General features: G+C 41.9%; 1 protein-coding gene and 1 long non-coding RNA gene across 2 annotated transcripts in view; both read right to left on the bottom strand.

Moving 5' to 3' along the window:
* The window catches only part of LOC117950360, a 340,112-nt gene that overhangs the window by 251,624 nt on the left and 66,323 nt on the right, over positions 1-22,165 (bottom strand). The window lies entirely within an intron of this gene.
* cilp2 (cartilage intermediate layer protein 2) lies at positions 1,167-21,208 on the bottom strand. Its single transcript, XM_034881298.1, has 10 exons — positions 20,907-21,208; positions 12,580-12,657; positions 11,627-11,896; positions 11,212-11,394; positions 10,543-10,698; positions 10,130-10,447; positions 9,473-9,581; positions 8,744-8,901; positions 4,680-7,097; positions 1,167-4,594 (listed from the first exon to the last, which is right to left on the bottom strand). The coding sequence occupies exons 1-9, from the start codon at positions 20,968-20,970 to the stop codon at positions 4,690-4,692; spliced, it is 3,744 nt and encodes a 1,247-aa protein (XP_034737189.1). The 5' UTR covers positions 20,971-21,208; the 3' UTR covers positions 1,167-4,594; positions 4,680-4,689.

A 22,165-nucleotide genomic window follows, 5' to 3' on the forward strand; every position in this document is an offset into this window, starting at 1 on the left:
TTTTTTTTCAGCAACTAATATCTAACTAAACGGCCTCCTGGTCATTACTACCAATAATCCTCAACAAGAGTTACCTGAGGCCTCCAACTCTTAAACTATCAGACGAGCAGTCACACTTGCTGAGTTGTGGTCTTTGGATACATTTAGACATTTATTCCAGTGATGTCACGCAACAGAAACTACCTTTCAGAATTTGTATTTCTGGACAGTTTTTTTACCCGAATATAGTTCCAGCAAGTAGAACACACGAAGGGCACTGCAATTACGATTGGTGGCAGTCCCGGTGTATAGACGTCTCCATCAGCATTTCTCTCCGTCCCTGGCCACAGACAGCTTTACTGACGCAATGGGACTCAGAAGAAATGGTTAGTAAGGCGCCGGAGGGAGGTTCACGACCTGAAATACACCATTGACTCAAGAAAAATGTGTTTTCTTAGCTTTATATGTGTGTGTATGCGCACGCTGATGCGAGTGTTTTCTTTGTTACTCGGTGGTGAGAGAAGTCACTCACTATATTTTCTGTCAGCTCCATTTCCTGGCAGAGGCACAGAGCCCAGTCATGAAGGTGTCAGTGACAGTGTGGCCCGACATTCATTTTACTCCCTGCTGTGCTACTTTATTATTCCACTGGAGAAAAATGTGAGGTTTTACTCTATGGCATTATAACTCATCACCTGGAGGGTAATAGGCATACACAACAGAGATGCAGCTATTTTGGGTCAGTAGAAAAGTGAGAGTAAACACTGTTCAAGATTCTGCACAGGACAGGAATGGTTTCTTACATTTTTATTCTCACTGAGCCTCACTGAGAAATGCATCATACTCGGCATCCTGTTGCTGTTTCTTTCCTTAAAGTTATTTCATATGCTCTGCTGATTTTAGTGCATTTAGTTTCTTAATATGTGAATTATGTATCTGTCAAATAGGTCTGCAGACTGCACACACTGTAACTTTTTTGCACTTTACTTATTTAACACTAGCATTTGTACTGTAAGCATCTGGTTTTTAGTATGTTGAACTATAATTATTGTTGTGACCTTTGCAAAGCCAAACATTGTATTTGTATTGTTCTATTCCCAGAATAAATTATTGTATTTTAGGAGCACTATGTGATTTTTCAGTGGGTCCTCAAAACATAGAATACAACTCAGGAAATAGTATGAATCAAATGTTTACACAAAGTCATTTATTTACAGTTTCTTGTTCTTACAATAGTAGTAGATTTCATACAATACACAATTTACACATAAAAAAACAAAGAAACGAGATTGGCATCACCATGCAATAGTTAAGCGTTTGCAGAGTATTATCAGGAGTTCATTCATGTAATTTTTTTACTAGAGCACATTGGCAAATTTACAACTCTCTTCGCAAACTCCAGAAAGTGGTGGAAAGTGTCAAAGATGATCTCCTGAATAAATTATGTTCTCCTTGAAATCAGCTGTAATGAGTGATTTTCATGAGTGAAAATGGATGAACCTGTCAGGGGACTAATAAAGTCTTGGTGTTTTCTGGTTGATTAAGAGTCTTTTCTAGTTAAAGCATGGAAATGATTTTTCTTTTTTTTCCCCATGCTACCATCGTTGATTCCAGGAGACCATGGCTAGCTGCTAACCCCTATTTCCAGTCTTAATGCTAAGCTTAGCTAACAGGCTTCTGACTGTAACCTCATGTTTAATGGACAGAAATGAGAGTGCTGTCGATTTCCTTGTCTAGCTCTTGGCGGCAAAGCACCAAGCTTATTTCCCAAAATGTGGAACTATTCCTTTAAATGTGTAAATCAAAATTACATAAAGCTCAATTAAGCCATATTTGTGACATCAACATTAAATGACTCTCCGTAAAAGACAACAATTGCTTCTTCTACTGCCATTCTCACTGAGATTCAATGAGATAAGCATTTTATTTCCATGCAATGTTTTATCTTTATCTTCCATTCCATCTTAAACTCACTTTAGTTTATTCTAAAGACTTTGGAAAGTTTTTCTTACAGTAAGTCACTAAACCAAACATTGCATTGGTTCTTTAATCTTCTTATGAAGTAAATGTTTCCAGCTCACTTTCCCATGCAAAGCCCTGCATAATGGTTCACTCAGCCTATTATTGTTACCTTGTCCTTCAAACTCCTCTGATAACTTCTCCTCATGAATAAGCCAATTCTCCTGTCAAAGCATTCTCCTCAAAAAAACCTGCATTCTTCCATGTGCAACCAATTTCAAAGCCTGAGATTCTATAAGTGATGGACTGTAAGGCCAAAGACCACTGATATTTCCCCTTCCTTTGTTCCCTTTACCAAACAGTTGCCCAAAAATTAAATCCCTCACTAGATAATCTCACTGTTATTTCTCTTGATGTCTTTGGTCTTACATTTCCACCCGTTGCTCGACAGCTGTTGGGCCTCCTCAGCTGACCTTACACAACCATTGTTTTTTTACAGGACTTATCTCTTCCCACACCTGGATTCAATCATGCTCTTTTATACGGGGTGGATGCTGCGTCTTCTGTAGGGAGATGTTTATTTTCATCAGCCGATCTGAACTGAGTTGTAGACGGTCAACAGGACTGTGGTTAGAGTGGTAACGCGTATTGTCACAATATATTACTCTGTTTCTAAGTGTGCTGCTCATATAGTAGCTACAAAATGGAAACACATTGTTTTTCGATGTGGGGCCAAGTACAAGTGTTGGGTTACAATATATGGTTTTCATTTTTAAGTACAACTTCACATTGGCACCTTGTACTACTTATTAAACAATCAATATGTTGCACATTAGGAGTAAGAATGTAATTAGGCTCAAATGGAGTTACTTGTACTGAAGGCTGGGTGCCATTTTAATTGTTAATATGTTTTGCCATATTCTTCTTGGGCCCAGTTGTTGATTACTTCATCCTGTGTATCCCGTACGTTATCTTGTTTGGCTGTTTGTGAAAGCCAGGGCCAAACTGTTTTAATAGTTCTCCAGAGAATACTTAATTTATTTTGTAATTAACAGCAGTCATATATTGTCTTGTAAGCCTCTCCTGGTTTCTCCACGGACCACGGCCCCCTTACGGTATATGGCTTTGGATAAGTTCAGCTTGAAGAGCTTTTCCCATGGGTCTGCCTATTTTGCAGATATACAAGCTTGGCGCTTTAATCACCGAGGGAAGATTCTTGTTATCTACAACCCCAATTAAAATAGCAAAATATCTATTATTTAAGTCTAATATTCTGTCTCAATATCTACAGCATCACAATGTATGCTTTAAATGTACGGATAGTGTCACAATGACAATATTTATCAAAGCATTGCAAGTAAATTCACAAATGTGTCACTTTTAATTATCACTCTCACAAGTAAGAATAATTAAGTGTGTTTTGTTAATGAAGAGAAAGCTCCGCTGAGAGTTTGACTTCCATTTAACAAGATGCACTCTGAAATTGAAAAGATTACTGTGGTGTACACATTGTAAAATCAACTGAGTCTAGCATCAAAGTATAAAAATGTTAATAGGTACTCAGATTAGAGAATTGCAGAATGTGTAGGATCTCGTACAAACACCTCAATCTGCCACACATACTGAAGGAGTAGTTTCTTCATTCACCAGCAGCACTTTGTATGTACTGTAATTGTTTGTTACATGCTGATCTTTAAGGACACTTAAGTTAAATGATATAGTTATTGCACTTCAAGATACAATGGTGTTACAAAAATGTAAAAACAAAAAAAACAACATTTAAACCCTGATTGGGTCTTTGTATATGTTTATAAGAAAGAAATATATTTGGGAATCCTTTTCTATGGGGATGCTGATTTGGAATGTGCCGGGAACAAAGGGAAATTATGTTCTCAAGCTCTTAATCGATCGTTATTTTAGACCGCCTGCCACTAGTGAGATCCATGATTGTCTTGGCGGAGGTCTTTAGTCTTGCACATTCTAAGTTGGTGTGAAAGGACGTTTTGCTTGATCAAAGTTGGTAATGTAAAACATTAGGAAGCATGACTGAAAACATCCTCTGTTCCCTGGGTGGCATGCCTCGGCCCCGCTGCATGTGTCATTTTTGCCTCCCCTTGGTAGAGAGAGTTTCCTAGGTTGTAGAAAATGACTCAGTGTCTGCTGCAGACAACAAGGACCTCAAGTTGGTTTCTTTCTGATCTTGAAGAGAAGCTCAGTGGAAAGCAACATTAAATTATGAGGTGTTTGGGGCCAGGCGTAATATTTAAAGTTGCGAATGTTTGGTTTCAACTCTAGCGTTGAGAGACGTCAGCATAAAAATAATTGGAACGCCACAAATTAGAACTATAAAAGTTTCATTCTCATACGTCAATTTAGTCTATTCATACATACAATTACACCAAAGCTAATTAAGTAAATGTCAGACACTGCCTTCCATAAAGTCAAAGTATGCATGTCTTTCAGGAGGGAAGGAAGAAATCAATATACCAAACCCTTCAAGTAAGTATATAGGAAATGCATTTTTTTTTTTTTTGCTGAAATGCTGCCTGCTTTGGTTTTGTGGTTTCCATAGTCAAGAAGGAGTTCATACTCTTCAACAGACGGGTCATTTTTAATTCCTCGATTTGATGACATCCTATCAGTCTTGACAGAAGACCTAAAAATGAAAAGGAAAGAACATTTAAATCTATCTGATATTTCTGTCAATGTGAAGACACCTCAAATTATCTAAACCTTCCCACCTTGGAATATCTATTGGCGTTGCTGTGTGCGCATGGACACTCTCCTCCTTGTTGTAGAGCCGACTCTGCGACTCTGGGTCCTGCCCTGCTGCTCTGAAGGATAGGCCACCATCTGGGACGATAGTCCTTGCAGACCCTCCGACTCCCTCATGTTCCTTGCCATCTGAGACAAAGTCTGTCTGGGGTTGGTCTGCAGGCGTTGGAACAGGCTTTCTCTGTTAATCTTCCTCTCTGGACAACTGAAGGTCAGCGCTACTCCAGTGTCTGACTTCATCTCCCTGGAGAAACCATCAGAGGTGCCATCAAAACAGCGGCCTATAGCAATCTCCTTGGCCACCCTGGGGTTCTGGTCTGTGACTGTGTAGATGCCATAGTTGTGTCCCAAAGGATCAACTGGGGCTAGCATGGTGAATCCATGGGACTCGTTATTTTGAGCAACTGGTGGATGTTTGATTAGATACTCTTGTAGGAGGCTGTTGGTGCCAGTTCTGCGGCAGTTTGCCTGTGGAAGGATTGATATGATGGATCTGTCCACCTCAGCTTGATCAAACAACATGCCACTGCATTTAAACTCTAAACAGGCTGCTGACGCGTTGGCCTCTCGCATGTCACGGGTGCTGCGAATGTCTCTTATGCCGTAAAGTTTGCCTTTTGTTTCCCGGTGTGTTCCTCCCAGATTTCTCGACCTGACCATGACTTCCTTCTGTCCTTGGATCTTGACCTTAATATAACACGCCCTGAACTCCTGGGGGTTTGGCCACCAGGATAGGTAGTCTCCTGTCCAGGTTGTCAAATCATTCTCCTCAAAGGGGACAACATTGTATTCATATTTGTCCTTTTCTACTCTGAAGAATCTGAAATGATTGGCATCAATAGGGGCATTTTCACAACCTATTAAACTCTGATAAGGATATATTGGCCCATTGGTCTCATCAAGATTATTTTGGTTTGGCTTTGCCAAGTTGATTTTGAAGGCTGTTTTCTTTAAAGCTGGATCGTCGTGATCTGAGCGCTGATAGTTTATTTTGTCCAAATATGGCTGAGACACTCCAATGATGTTTGGATTCATCTTTGGGGCGGATGGAGCTGCCTCCAGTTCTTCCCCACCTATCATTGCTGTGACATAAGCTGTGTAGGCATCAGGCATTTGGGCATCACAGAAAGCTGGTAAACAGGCCCCGTTGGATCCAGTTATGACACTGTCAAAACGGCCCCATGCCCGAGGATTAGAGGAAAATCCAGGTTTGGGTTCCAAGTTTATCAAGCTGATCACAACACCCTCCAGTTGTTCACTATGTAGGAACTTTTCACTCATGTAGGCTCGGACTTTGACGTAGCACCGTCTGTTTTCAGGCACATCTAAATTAAAGAGCCTTCGCTCTCTGATCTCCATGTTGCCTATGAGGAATGTGCGGTCCTCTCGCTTGCTCCGCCCATGACCACCAGTAGTTGTGGTGTAGGAGAAGTTACTCTCTTCTTCCCAGACTCCTGTGTCTGGGTTTAAAGACCACAGTTTCATTTTGGGAATGTGCTCTTGCATTTTAACGTGTTGTGTGTCGAGAAAGACTTGAACAGCTCCAGCTCCAAGTACCTCTTTGTTGGTCTCATCTCTGAAGTCAACAGAGAACATGCCATAGGTCCTCAAAGGGAGCATGTCACCCTCATCATCCACAAAGTTGAGATCGCCAGGGGCGGCGGCCGCTGTGGTAATATTTCTTGGATCAATGAATGTGACGCTGGCTTTCACAGTTCCCTCATATATTTCACCATTGTCCTTGTGGAAGGAGTTGGGAGGAATAACCAAGTGACCAATGGGGTCTTCTCCTTTGAAATCCCCTAGGTTTATGGAGTTGGACTCTCCTGCATTGATATCAATTGCTGCCTGCTTTCTCATTACCTTCACATCATGGTAAATGGACCCACCTTTCTTATCAAGGATGAACACCTTAGGAGTGTCAATGCATTTCTCAGAAGGGTCAACAAAATTTACCACTAATCTCTGTGTATCAGGAGTAATGTGCAATGTGAAACCTCCTTGGTATCCAGTGGTGCCCACCCTCTCTTTACCAATGTAGATGTGCCCAAAACGCAGAGGCTCATCATTGTCAGCTGTGACCACTCTGCCACGAACCAGCACAGTGGGTTGCAAACACTTCTGACAGCTGCACTGTGTCACAGCTCGGATAGGGAGGCTGTAGCTCCCACAGTCAATAATTCGACTCTCCATATTTTGGACCCCGCAGCAGAAGCTAGTATCATCACTGCAGCGCATATCAAAGTCTAAAGAGCCAGAACATTTGTTGTGAGGGCAGCGACCAGCATTGTAGTGCATGGAGTCTGTCCCAGGTTGAACACAGTCCATCGGGAGTCTGATGAGGTGCGTTTCAGGGTTTGAATTGCATGCTGTCTTTCCTTTTGCTGTGAATTAGACAATACATTTTATTAGGCTGATAATGACACAACACCAAAAAAATTGCCATGATATACATAAAACACAAAAAGCTTTTTCTTAGTGCAAAGCATAATACAGGCTTGCCATTTGGAAGATGTAATTGCTAAAGTTCTACTTTCTTGTAGATCTTAAAAGTGTGTCAAATCTGTTAGATTTTAATTATAAAATTGTGGGGTACTAGATAATTGTATACGAATGCATGAGTGAAATAGGAAGGTGTATAGTGAATAAATTGGAACTTGCCAATTGAGTATTTTAAAGGAATTATTTCTGCCATTCTTTTCTCACACATGGTTGGACATAAATTATTCATTCACACACGCAATGTCTGCATGGCACAAAAATACAAGTGAGTGGCCAAGTTGGACGGTCAAATGTGCATGAAAGAGTAATTAGAAATTAAGTTGAGGAGAACATTCATCTACCAACCATCCAGATGGGAGTTGGAAAAAAAGAATTATTGTTCGCCCAGACATTGGCAGAATAATCAATGTGCATGAAATCATGGTTGAGCTTATAGTCAAGCATCCTTGTTAAGCTCCCAATCTCTCAAGTAAGCTGATAATTGCAGACACATGGAGCAGTGTGATGTGTAGGAAAACCATAACGTTACTACTGATGGCTTTACCAACAGGGCTTTGAGTTTCCTTTGAGGAGTAAGAGTAGGCTTTTTTTTATCCAGCTCTGAGGCGCAGGTGTTGTCCTGCACACATGCAGCCTCTTCTGCCATTATGACTTTGTGAGTAACGGGATTAGTCTGTGGTATGGGATAGATTACATTAGCACTCTTCCATGAAAACCTTGTTCATTTAGCTGTTTCTCTATAAGCAATGTGTAGCTTTCCCACAGGGATGTGAAAACATCCCAAATACTCGACTGAATCTGAGAAAGAAAAAAATGTATTGACAATCTTGGATTTCACTTTACCACCGGGTGTTCTGGAGAAATTGGATTGTAGGTTTTACAGTTTCTAGAGCCATTTCACACAATAAAGCAGCGTAGGAAGCTGTAGCTTCAACCAATGTCAACATAATAAAAATGTACTGCTACAAGCACTGCCAGATTGTGCATGCCCTGTTTATTTTATTTTATTTACTTTGCCTGTAATGTTTTTTTTCCCAATGACAGAGAGTCTATTAACTGACTTGTCTCCCTCCCTCAGTTGTAGGACACTGTGGTTTTGTTTGAATCCTCTTTATGCATGGACATGGATTATGGATGACTCGGTTGGAGCTTAGCGCTGACATTCCTCTTAAAGTGTGTATTCAAGCTCCGAAGCAGCTGCTCTTTATCCAGTAAAATATATTGTGGTTGTTTGCTTTTTGTCAGTGGTTTTACTGTGTAGAACATTGACTAAACACGTCATGTCAAACGCACCGGGATAGCAGCCATCCTGAGCTATAATCCCTGTGTGCCGCTATCCTCATAGTGAATTATTTTCTCTCCAGGCTGATGATGATGAATTACAGTTTACATGACATCACTGTGTTGATGAATAGAAGGTTTTTTTGTGTCTTTTTGACTTTGAACAAACATAGACCAAATAGTTCCACATTTTTCTCCCCAACATATTTTCAGTAAGAGAACCAAGACTACAGTATACTGTACATACCGATCACTGTGAGAAGGGCTGGAGAGGACTTGATGCTGCCTGCAGAGCTGCTAGTCTTGCAGTAGTACTGCCCAGACTGCTCCGGCTTCAGGTCCCACAGTACAAGGTCTTCCTCATACTTGTACACTTTCCTGTCCAGCAGAGTGCCATTGTGGAACCTTGAGAAGTAGTTAAAGAAGTAACACTTAAATATAAATATGTAATTTATTCTAAAAATCTGATTTGATTTTTAGAGCTGAACAATACACCAAATAACTGTCTAATGCCCGACAAGTGGCATAGCCACTTAGGGAAATGGAATGAGGGCTAGAAAATAAATACATTAGAAATACATACTGTTACAGTAGAAACGCATACAGATTCTTCTTTATTTTCCCTACATTTATACGATTGATACTGATACTGTCTTGATTCAGTCTCAATGTTCTCATCAGTTTTTCAGCTGCAGCAGGCAGATGTTTTCCACAACTGCATGCTTATTGCACATCAACAGACAGCAGATGGGATAAAGCCACTAACTGGGGAACATAAGGGAGTATTCAGCAGCTGCATAGCCATTTTTATCACGGCCAGTTAAAGACCAAAACCATGTTACAAGTAACTGATTAATGCTTCTTGGACTGGATTTTTAGGGACCTCCAAATATAAATTTCCAAATATGTCAAAGTAATCACACACTGTTGCTAGCTGTTTCTGTGCTTAATAGTGTACCAGCACTTTTCCTCTCACCAGTAGTATTTGTCAGGTTTTGGTGATCCCGTTGCCTTGCAGCAAAACATCACCCGTCCTCCTTCATAACGCATTTTGTCCTCTGGGTGCTTCACAATGTACGGCTTTTCTGTGGAAAGTAGAAAGAGCATAAAAAACTTTCCTCTTACTGTTGTTTATGGTGCTGCACTTTGGAGACCTCATAAAACTCAAACGTTTTTTCTCACATTGGTCCCTGTGCTTATGAAAAATTACTGTTTGAGGGGATTACTTTTTCAAAATTGACACAGGCATATATTTATTTGGTCTCCATGCAACTAAGCAAGTAAGTGCTCCAGACAATGTGAAGTCTGTTTATGTTATGTAGCTTTGTCAATTTCCTGTTTTCTACAGTCCGAGAATATGATTGAAGGATTTACTGGCCCTGTGGAAGGATAATAATTGGGATCAATAAATATCTATCTATCTATCTATCTATCTATCTATCTATCTATCTATCTATCTAATGAGAATCAGGAAACTCTTACTTGACAAAGAAAAATACATTGCCAACAATATCTTCAATTATTACAAAATTATACCACAAACTTGCTTTATGTTTGGTTTGATTGAAAAGCCACAGACATTAATAAAAATGACATGCTTTTTTATTCTTAATCTGTTTTTATTAGCTCTTACCAGCTGATTTGAGGACAGCCCGTACCCATGACAACCCTGTGGTGTTAATGGTGGTGGAGACGGTGATCGGGGAAAACTTCTCCTTGCTGATGGAGATCAAAGCGGAGCTGGAGGAGCATATTCCTAAGAGCCTGAACTGACCTTCGGCATCAGTTCGGGCACGGATCACCTTAGGCTGGCTGGCCAGGGACACCAAGGCTGCAGCCACGGGGACACCAGTCACACTGTGGACTTCTCCGCGCAGCACGTGGTCGTCACATGTACACCGGCTGCAGTCCTCACTGGGGCGGCCCTCAGTGCACACAAGCTTACATTTGGCTATGTAACAAAGACAAAGAGATATGAGCACAGACGGATAAAGGCACCAGTACAAAGAAAGACATTATAACTTTCACAGTGTAGACCCAGCCCACCTGGACATGGACTCTTCCCGCACTTCTGCATCTCAACAGGCCGTCCGGTGCACTGAACTGTCACTGAGGTCCTCGCACAGGTCCTCCTCCTTATCCTGCGGCCCCCGCCACAGGTCGCTGAACACGCCCCCCACCGACCCCACGGACTCCAATTGGCTGATCTCACAAAGACACAGGGTTGATGTGAGTTTGGAATGTAATACATACAAGTATTTTGTGTTCAATTTTTGATCAATGTTTACAGAGTGGTTTAATGACAGTTAACTCTCTTGTGCATAGGCTCCCCATGTCATAATTATTAGTTATTAAATGGTGAAATTATGCAGTATTGTGGGCATGAGAAGTATGAGAAAGCTGAATAAATAGCTGCAATTGAAAGATTGCTGATTACAAGTAGCTCAATCAAGAACACTTGAACTAATGTTTACAAAGTTCTTCTCCGGAGGGTGGTGCCTGGAACTCTAGCAGAAAATAGCACGTAGGCATTACACAAGGTTTGTTAAACATAGCTGGATAAAGCAATATGGTATTATTTTATCTTCCTAATTAAACCTTCCCAATGAAGGTCAGAAGTTAGCAGCTCAAATACAGAGCTTGTTATTTCCCATCTCACAATGTGTAACTTAAGGTACTGGCAAAGTAGGTTCTGGTAAATCTTGGGATTCTCACCTGTACATGGAGGGTTAGAGCACTCTCTTCTTTCTGAATGGTGCCCCTGGCATGCTGGCACCAACAGGAGAGGCATGGGCTGGGTGTTCACACATTTCCTCTGGCGGACCTGGATGCCTACGTCATCACAAACCGTGGTTGAACAGGAACCCCACTCGCTCCAGTCAGTCCAGTAACTCTGCACTAAACACACACATTAAAGAACAGAGTGTGAAAGCTGGCAATATGTGCTGCTGTTGGCAAACAGAATCAGGAACAGAAAGTAACAAACACATTATTTAACATTATTTAAGAGCATTCATAATGGGTGATTCCTCCCTCGAGCCAGTGATTACATGCATGCATGGCTGAATGTTCATACTATATCTGCCAAGTGAGAGCTTGCACAAGCCTTAGCTGCTGCCATCAGAGCTACCTGGGGGACACTGAAAGCGGACATGGTAGTTGGAGCAGATGCGGCCCTGGGGCTGTTCCCTGTTGATGCACCAGAAGCCCTTCTCCAGACTGGAGTGGACCACCTCCCCGGTGTCTGCCGCTGCAACCCAGTCTGTCGTGCGAGCCTCCATGGCCGTGGGCCGAGCACAGACCCTCTCCCTGTAATAGAATCGGATAGCCTCCAGGCGCTCATAGTCTCCATTTCCTCCAGGATGGTCGATGTTGAACCATGACGTCCACTCTGTCAAGCCTGGAGGCATGTGGAGGGGAGACATGGATGAAAATCAAAAGAATGGAAGAGAGAAAAAACAATTCTCAGGATCTAGAAATAATGGATGGGAGGGGGTTGGAGCTGGTCTTACATGGATGGGATGCATGGGTCAGAACCATGAAAAAGCAAGAAGGAGGAAACGGGTTGGGTTACAAACTTTAAGAGGTCTGCTACCACCATTTGAAACTGACTTCATGCACCCCAGGGAGCTTCGCATTGTCAAGTTTCTTTCCAAGCCCCCTGGCTTCACTGATGAGGCAAACTGTCTAGTGTTTTAGTCTGCTGCATGTTCTGAAATCTGAGCATTTTCTTCAGGAGATTTATGAGGAAATCAACACAAAACAATGCATTAGCAACCAGCTGATTATTTAATTCTTTCAACAAAGTAATGATGGGAAAACAATCTCGCAGTAATTCTGCTGGTCTGTTCTTCAAACAAAAAAGGGATTTTGAGTCTTCAAAACTTCTTCTCCAACTGCCAAACCTGTCGATAAGCGGGACAAATCAGTGGATCAAACTACAATTACCAAGTTCCTGTTGTTTTGTGAGCTCCAGTATACACACGTCTCTCTCATCTCACAGTGCCTCCCCTTCTACTTTCACATTTTGAACACCTTTGTCACACATCCAGCTCTTAATATCACTGCGGATGGATTCAGTACCTGCTGTCTGTGTGTCAGTGAATGCGTTGAAGGCCACTCTACTGCTCCTGCCTGTCTGGCTCCTGGTCCTCACAAGTCCTGCAGACAGGAAGAAAAACATCTGGATATGAAGAGATATGCAAATTAGGCTATTGAATCCTACAGGTTATGGCCTTTCTACATGTAGGCATTTCCTACATGTAGTTCAACTAATACACGTAGCATGAAGGTAGCATAAGGCCGAGCCCAACATTTGTATGAACACACACATGATCGTGTGCACACACACGCTCACAAAGGCCAAGCACGTTTTGGTATTTCTTCACGGCATGAAGGCATTTCTAATTACTCGCCTTCCCTCTGCTCTCATTTATTTCCTTTTTCCTCCAAACTGTGGAACATCTTCTGCATCCATCTTTTCTTATTGCTCCCCATGCCCGTCTTCTTGTCCTCCTCCAGTCATCCCTTCCATTCTTGATCCATCAACAAGCAGCCGCTGTTGGATGCTAATCAAGCTCCAGCTGTGATAAATTAGTGTGTGCATTCATCTGTTTACTTGATCATCACCTCAAACACACACACACACACACACACACACACACACACACACACACACACACACACACACACACATACTTTTATGCAGCATTTTGTTGCTGATTTCTTTTTTGATCTTAAAGATATATGATTACACATATCCTGCACACACATACAGCATGCCTGAGTCATTCTTATTTCATCTATCATGTACGTGCTTGAACACACAACAGCAACACAGTGAAGATCAGGCGAAGGTAAATGTTGCCTTGTAAGAAAGAGAAACATAGTCAACCTGGCATCCATTGCACATTTGACTCTTTGAATTATGAAATATGCACCATGACATGTTTTCCTTCATGCTTTGAAGTTTAGTGATTGATTTTTCCTATGAAACATAGTCTTTTTTTTAAAGTTTTCAAAAACGTCAGTTGTTTGCTTGACATTTCATCTTCCAGGTTTCAGTTGGGCTGTGGGGAAAAAACTGTCATGCTCAGTGTGTGTGTGTGTGTGTGTGTGTGTGTGTGTGTGTGTGTGTGTGTGTGTGTGTGTGTGTGTGTGTGTGTGTGCGTGTGTGTGTATGATATGTAGAAGAGACAGGGCTGAGTTTAGCAGCACAGAGGCCAGTATCGATCCCAGTCACGACAGGTTAACGGCTCACTCCAAGTCTTTGTCTTTATTGTCATGCCAGCACATTTCTTTTCAACCCTTTTGATAGATTTAGGAAAGAAGGAGAGCAGCTCAACAGAACAAAGCTCCAATGTCCAAAAATGTATTACATAAGTTTCATAAGTTTTATCGTAACACAGACAGTCATCTGACCCTCATGATTGTTAGTGTTTTTATGCCGTAGCTTTAAAAACCATTGATAGTTTTACGTCTGATATACTGGAATAGCTGGACAAACAGAAGCAAATGCTATCACACTGATCTGCTGGGCAGATGTGCCTCTGCCTGCAGGTTTAGTTTAGTAAATCAAATAGTTTTTCCACCCTTCTCCTTTAGTCTCCTGAATCGAAAAGAATAAAAAGAAGCAGTTTTTCTGCCACTGGACAGAGCATCTCTGCTGTGTGTTTGCAATCAGCAGGCTCTAAAGTTTACTCAAACACAAACTTTTTTAAACTTTTCTTACAGAAAGCATGGGGTAAAGGGGCACAAACAACCAAACTATGTGGCTAATTAATTAGAGTGCATGTGATTGTGTGTTGACAATAAAAACAAAACAGCAAACGATTGTTTGTGTTTCATGAGGTGATGGTTTTAGAAAGAGTGATTAACAGAGGAAACCCAGATTAGCTTTAACGGAAGGCAAATGTTAGAATAGTGACCTCAGTTATGGACGGAATGAACCGGCCGAGTTCCCGTGGCGGAATTACCAAGCTTATTTTGCTTTTGAGTGGCATGTTAACACTGTATGAATTTTTAAACCTGGGAGGTTTTATTGGGGCGCTGCTTAATACAGCTGGTATGTGAGAGAATTTACCTCATCAAGAAGCAGGTTTTTCAAGCCAAAGGGAGAAAGGTTAGAACTTATGATTTCCTCTTTAGTTCCTTCTTAAAGTGCTCGCTGGTACAGTATTTCTTCTTTGTCCATGTTCATGTGCTCTGTGTGGGTTTAGTTTTTGCCATAGACACACACTCTAAGCTCTTTTTTTGACCTGCAATGCAATTTAATAGATCTAACAAGCCCTCCACAAAACGTGTTGTTCATGCCCTCTGCATAGACGCGTTTTCTGATCTGACCCCCCTATTGGCGGGATGCATGGAAACGTGGTTTGGGTTCAAATGAGTGTCTGCCCTCCATAAATTAAGCAAGAGGCCCGAAATAAGTGACAGGGCCTTCTAACTGCCGTAGGAGTGACGAGTGCAAAAGCGGAAGTAAGATGGTGTTGTTAGAGATCCCTTTTTTTTAAAGTGAACCAGAAACATTATGGATTGCCCCCTGGTGACCGGCTGAAGTATAGGTCATAAGTCTCTCCCCTCCATGTTATTGGATGGGACATGGGCCAAACTAAAACCATCTAAGTACACTTTAAGTAGTTTTTATCACTCTGATGTTTGTTGGGCAATCACTACTGTGCAGACCTTGGCTTCAATTCAGTGTAGATCTTTTTTACAGTCTATGTGAGAGAAGCATAGGGAGGAGATTGGGGCAGATGAATAGGTCAATAAAACACTGGCAACTGCTGTCTGAACTGTGATTGGCTAGATTGGGTAAACCCCGCCCACTCTGTCGCCCTGCAGCTCTGTCTGGAAACCTGCACGTTTAATTCTCCTGCTTCAGTTCACAATTTTGCAGAAGCAAATCACAAACTGGCTTGTCTACCTGTCGAGGTATTGGCGGGTTTAACACGATGACGGCCACCGAACGCCATTGCAGCAAACCCATTGATGCCGCTGTCGCTTCTACGTCAACCTGAGCCTTGGTCCGAGTGGTTGAAGGACTATCCAATTGCGCACAGAGTTATTTGAACTATGCCCATTGGTCACGCCTCTTGTGCAGGGAAAACACAGAACACACTCCAGAGACCAACACTCAATCTCAAATCTACTGAATGGAAATGTGCTGTATTTATATAGCGCTTTTCCAGTCTTAACAACTGCTCAAAGCGCTTTTACATCTACAGGAGACATTTACCATTCAAACACATTCACACACTGTGGCCAGGGCTGCTGTACAAGGTGCCACCTGCTCATCAGATAAACACTTACACACATTCACACTCCGATGCGCAGCACCGGAGTTCAACTTGGGGTTCAGTGTCTTGCCCAAGGACACTTCGACAATGGCTGCAGGGGCGGGGATCAAACCGTCAACCTTTCGATTGGCAGGCAACCGCTCTACCACTGAGCCACAGCCGCCCTTGAGCTTGGCTTGGTCTGGTGATAGCCAGACTATTGATTGGCCAAAGTCTCCCTTCACGGCTACATTATCTAAAGCCTGGAATTGGAGTCAAGAGGAGGTGCCGAGGTCTAGTTTTCTCTCAGACCACTTGATATAATATGCTGAAAGATTAATATGGAGATTTTGCCCGACAACGCCAAAAATAAAGTGCCTTAGCCCACCACAGCTTTATCCTTAACCACATGATATCATTGAAACAATGACGACTAGGCTCCCCTTATGTTAACAAAGTCATTATTTTAACCAAACCATGGTCTTTCCCTAGATATTACCAAGTTGTTTTTCTTCCTAAACTTAACCAAACCAAATCATCAGATCAGAAAACACGTTGATGTGTCATTCTAGAAGGCAAACATGTCTTGGCGTGTAATTTGGAGCACTTGTTGGAAAATGAGTCAGGTTGGGTGTCCTTCTTCTTCATGAACACAATAATAAACACATGGTTAAGGTTATGGAACGATCAGTGATCCGAACAATGTTGTTAAAAAATGAGAGTGAACGGGGGTCTCCTCAATGTTCGGTTGACCGATCCACCCACACTGACCTCCTCCTCCCTGTGCAGTCTTTGTTTATAACATCACCTGGCTTCCTCCGTTGTGCTCGTCATAATTTCTTTGGTCGCTAGAGGTCGTTGTCACTTGAACCTCACTGAAACGTCTAATGCTGTTCTTTGGAGGATGGTCTCACCTTTGCTGGCTTGGTTTTGTGCTATGCCCATAAAATTCACTTTATGATTTTGACTTTTCACAGCCCGTGTCATGAATTCACGTATAGTTGCATAACGTTTCTCTCACAGTTTCACCTTTGACATGAACCCTGCCATGTGACGGTTATCATAATCCTCAGCCGCCTCACCACGACCCCCATAAACCTTGGACAAGGACACACTTTAGTGCCACCAATATACTAGAGGAGACCTGCCGCTGTGGGCTGGTTAGAATTTCTGTTCCTCATATAGCCATGGCAAGCACCTGAATGACAGACATGTCTGAAACATAAGTACTGGATTACTTTGTATCCCACACTGCATTCATTGTTTTCTCTTCCCTCTTTAAGTCGGTGGTGACAACTGCAAATCTTATTTAAGAGGACTATTTTGGTATATAACAATTTACATCAAACAGGTTTGTCCTGAAATGACGCACTTATAGGCCAAGCTACACAAAGGCAAACCCTCTATTAATAATAACCAATGCCTTTGCAAAGGACTCTCTCTGCTTCACTTTGTGAGTGGGAGTTTTCTGCTGTCGCCAGAATCCAATAATAAAAATCTGTTGAAGAGAGGAAGGGTGGGGGGGTGGTACAGGACTTTATGAAGTTGCACCAAGAATGGTCTCAGTCAGATTAGAGTGGTATGGTTGTGCCAGATGTACGTTGGCAGAGAGACAGGGCTTAAATAGAAGTTCTGGGTTCTGTTTATAATATTCCAGATCCTTACAAGAGGGAGAAGACGTGAGAGAACCACCCCTCCCTCCTCCCACGTTATGTAACCTACTGGACAAAGTAAAACTCGCTGAGAGAACGAGGTTGTGCAGTATTTGTTGATGAAGTCTAAAACAGTAGTATTTCACGCATGAATTCAGTGCGTGTGTGTGTGTGTGTGTGTGTGTGTGTGTGTGTGTGTGTGTGTGTGTGTGTGTGTGTGTGTGTGTGTGTGTGTGTGTGTGTGTATGTGTGTGTGTGGTCCTGCGTATGTGATGATCTGTTTGCCATGTCATATGGAAGCTGTTTATGTGTTGGGCTAGCTTCTTTGCAGAGGTGTGTGTGGTTGCAGTGGAGTCTGCTTTGTCTCTCTGCATATGTCTCTCTCTTTAAAAAATCCAAATCTGATTCTGAAAACATCTGTCGCTCATTAAAATCAGTAATTCTGTCCCTGACATTAACTAATGATGTAAATCAAACACATGATTTAAGGATTTACAAAGTTATAACAAAGGCTTTTTGCTTTTGAGCATTTTATCCCTGATGTTATTAAAAACACAATCCAGCCATGTTGACTTATTTCAGCGTCAAAAATATCTATTAGTCCTTGTATGAACCTCTGCAGCTGGTACAGGTACAGAGCCAGGAGCTGGAAATGAGAGCAGCTGATTAGTCCTGCAATAAATAATATCTTGGGACACCCACACACGCATGTACACATAAATAGAAGAAAAGAAGAAAGATGTGAAATGGCTTGGAGCTTGTCATTAATGGGAATTTGTGCCTTCGCCTTTGATCCATTGTAATCCCTGTCTCAGTCATTGAAGTGAGCTGGCCAGACGGCTCTGTGTTTGGAGCAGACAGTGGTCAGCATCTGGAGAACTAGCTCCACAACGGCCCTCCAGCTGCTGCTCACATACACCAACTAGCTTTGCCTGGTGCTAATGCAACAAGAGAAGAAGCGAAGATTGTAAATCCTGTGGTTAAAGAGAGTAGATTACCGTATTTAAACTGGCATTCAGCAACAGTTGCTGCCTCTAAATAGGAAAACAGCTCGTAAATCTACAAACGTAAGAAGTGTATGGAGAGAGTGACAGAGAACAAGGCGAGGAGCGAGCGTTTGATGAAGTAGGGCAGAGAGAAAAATAGGTGGAGTAAGGCAGTGTGATGGAGTGAGGGAGAGACAGAGGGGAGAAAGGTGGGGAAAGTATTTGTGTAGAAATTCCTGAGAGAGACAGATTAGAAAGAACAGATTAAAACTAATGGACGGATGGAGACATTACTTTAGTGTTGGACTGAATGCAGTGAAAGGGGGCTGAAACCATCAAAAAGGAAAAAGGAAAGAGTGACATGCCGGCCAAGTTGACCGGGGAAAAGAGGACGGTAAAATCGCTTTACCTGCGCCCCTTATTCTCCCTTTTATTCCATTTTCTCATTTAGCCGAGCACAAACCCGGCAGGTGGGAAAGTGGGTCGCTTGGTTTGTGATTATTGCTTCCTGTTTCTAAGGTGACTGCGTTTATGTCTTAAGGGACTGCTGGCACAACGTTTGAGGGTGAAGTGAGGACAAAATGCAACACCTTACTGCAAGATGTTGATGTACCGCTTAAGGAGCGTGGTACAGAGTGTAAAATGTTACAATCCATTTAAAGGCCGGCATTTCCATCGCAGCTGTAACACACACAGAGACCGTCTGAATCACTATGTATGCCTTTACCTCATCTTTTCTCCTCACAGTCTTTAAGACATTGTCATCAGTAGATGGCACAAAGCCTCTGCAAGAAATTTACGACTCTGAGGGCTCCAAGTTTGACAAGATGTGGAGACTATGAAGGTGTGTTCACTCTTTTTTGCTTTTATTAACTGCCAGCTCAATTTTCTTTAAAAAGAAAAAGAAAGAAAGTTAATGGTGAACAGCTGTCATTGAAACAGAAAGTGACAGCTTTAGAAAAAGTGCTGCCGCTGATGTCATACAGGTAGGAGTGAGCATTTAAAGGGGGGGGGGGGGTTGTTATATACATTTTATTATACTTTAAAGAGTAGTTATTTAATTATTATTTGTGTATCTATGGTAATAACGGCTGGTCCTCAAAGATCACCCTTCTTTTCTTCCTTTCAAAGATACCAGATCAATTAATCAATTAAATCAAATTAGTTAAGTTATGTATTTTAAAGGGGGACTTAGGGGAGTTTTTAGCTTAATTTACCTTAACAGCTTCGAAGGTAATTGTAATAGTTATGGGACTTTTTTCGGGTTAAATGGTGGTCGTCTCGCTCCCCCCTAGCGCCGGTGAGCGAAAAAAACACCCTTGCAACTTTGGCCGGCAAGTCTTCGACCTCAGCGTCACAAGGTTTTGCCTGATATCAGGTTTCGCGATGGACCGAACGGCTTCACGGCACTGCACACATACGCCCATTCAGGAACCGGCTAACAAGGCAGCGATGGAGTTTTTTACACTATCGTCATGGCTGAGCCGGCAAAAAAGAAGCAGAAAGCTCGAGGAGCATTGTCGTAGGAACAGAGAAAGAGGAAACACCAGACTGACCGAGGGATATCTTTAGAGAAAACCAACGAGCGAAAATCAAGAAAACAACGTAGAAATGGCCAAAACTGTACAGCGCCCCTTAAAATGGAGAGACTGTTTCACAGTTCAGTTATTGGTCCCTGAGTCCAGAGTGGTCCCCCTTTTTGATTGTTTGTCAATGTGGTAAAGTTATGAATAAACACATTCATAACTTTATTAACATTGATAATGTTCTTTGATATTTCGCCAATAATTGAATCCTAACCCTTACCAATTCCCAACAGTGGTAAGAGCACAAATCATGGTACGGCATACAGTTCACTACAGTTAAACAGTGAAATAAATTGGTGGGGGGGAGGAATGTAAGTTTGAATTGGCTCTTTGAGAGAAGCCGTTTGCTGTGCTTCAGTTTGTCATTATGAATACAAATGTGCGCTGCCAGAACCTTCAGTCCCCAGCAGCACTCTTACTGTCATCAACACATTTTTTTAAATAATTGAGCCTACAAAGGAACCTCCTCCTATTCTATCACCTCATGTTGTTAATCAGTCGGCTGGGGAAATCTGCTGCTTTCTTAACAATAGAGATTAAGAACTACTCAAGGGGTCTAAATAATAACACACAGACACACACACACACGCTTATCACATGAGCTCACCACCAAAGTCCTCCTGCTCTGACACCCTCAGGGAAATGCCGTCCACTAAGAAAACTCTTCAGTTAAGTTAGTTGTTGCGCATATTCTGTGTGTGAGAGCAGTCATACACTGGCCCTCTGATCTCACAGTATGTAATTAATACAAAGGATGAGAAGGAAAATGAAAAACAAATTAATTATTTTCTTTTAGAAAACATTTTTGCTGGAATCTCTACATTAACGATACTTTTGCTGTGCGTGTGTTGTTCTGGCATCCATTTTTTTTTTAAATAGCAATAATAAACAGTTGAATTCTTCACTTACCTTGGCCCAGAGCCACTGAAGCCAGGACAGACAGCAGGAATGCCACCTTATTTAATTCCAACATGATACCACACCTTCAGTTACAGATGATTTCTTGTATTTTTCTCAGATCCTCTATAACATTCATTTAATAAAAAAAAGTGCTCATTCTTCAGATAGAGCTGAGACTTCAGTTTGTCAGGTGTGAGTGGAGATGCTGCTGGTGGAGCAGAGCAGAGTCGCTGCTCTTTTCTCATGTGAGTTTAGTTGCTGAGGTGGAGACTGGAGCTCAGGCGTTTTTAAAAGAAGGGGCATTGGGAGTGCACACCAATCCAGCCCCTCTCTGCTCACCATTGGCCACTGAAATGTAACATCTGGGTCCCCATATCATCTTCCAAAAAAGGTGAGGGTAAGGTGGGGGTAGAGAGAGAGAGAGGGAGACACTCACAGAGAGAGAGAGGGAGTGTGTGTGTGAGTGTGTGTGTGATTGTGTGTTGTTACTGAAGATAAGGTGTTTCCCATTTGTCCAAGAAACAGCTCATAAGTTTATATAATAATAACTTTTTTGCAACAATACTTTTCTATTTCTTTTATTTGTAATCCCTTTTTTGCTCCAGTGTAGTTGTCTTTATCTACAGAGCAGGTGTGTGCGTGCATCTGTGAAAATACACGGAGAAGCTTTTGGATAGCATTATATCTTTGGAAGCTTTATTTTGTATCATGTTTGGTTTGCTGTGGGCTTTTTTTAACATTCAAAATATGGGAAATGTGTGATTTTTTTGAGAACTTTGTTAAACAAGGCAAGCAGTTCCTTCCCATCTTTTCCTGTAAAATACCATGTCATTGTCATTCATTGCCCCTTACCTCCCATCTGTCTTTCTCTGTCTTTCTCTATCTCACTCTGTTTTTATCTGTCTCTCCAGCAGATACAGGACAGTGCCAGATGTTGCTCTTCCTCTGGTTCAACTTCTGGTTCAGTTTTGTAACTTTTTAACAGTCGCTGATTGCGGGGCGATGAGCTGCCAAAAAGTGGAAGTGGCGTCATATAGCATGCCATTCAGAAAAAAACTCCTCAGAACTCAGACAGAGGTGCTTATGAGGTGCAATGTACTCGGGACTTCTTTGCATTATGTCAACTGTTGCAATTTAGCAACGACGCTTGTAAAAAATATGCACAGTGAATGGAAATTAGAAATGGTACAACATACTCTTAAAAATCCCTCTCGGGTCAAAATGTGAAAAAGGTGTTTGAAAGATTTTTTTTTTTCAAAATAAAGGCA

This window comes from Etheostoma cragini, chromosome 9 (assembly GCF_013103735.1).
Source record: "Etheostoma cragini isolate CJK2018 chromosome 9, CSU_Ecrag_1.0, whole genome shotgun sequence".
Classification (NCBI taxonomy): domain Eukaryota; kingdom Metazoa; phylum Chordata; class Actinopteri; order Perciformes; family Percidae; genus Etheostoma; species Etheostoma cragini.

What these genes read in the sequence shown, in the direction of transcription:
- cilp2 (XM_034881298.1), bottom strand. Translation starts at nt 20,970, where the DNA reads ATGTTGGAATTAAATAAGGTGGCATTCCTGCTGTCTGTCCTGGCTTCA. An exon ending in CACTGACACACAGACAGCAG is followed by an intron (nt 11,897 to 12,579) that starts GTACTGAATCCA and finishes ACATGCCTCCAG; the next exon opens with GCTTGACAGAGTGGACGTCA. An exon ending in GGCTGTCCTCAAATCAGCTG is followed by an intron (nt 9,582 to 10,129) that starts GTAAGAGCTAAT and finishes TACTTTCCACAG; the next exon opens with AAAAGCCGTACATTGTGAAG.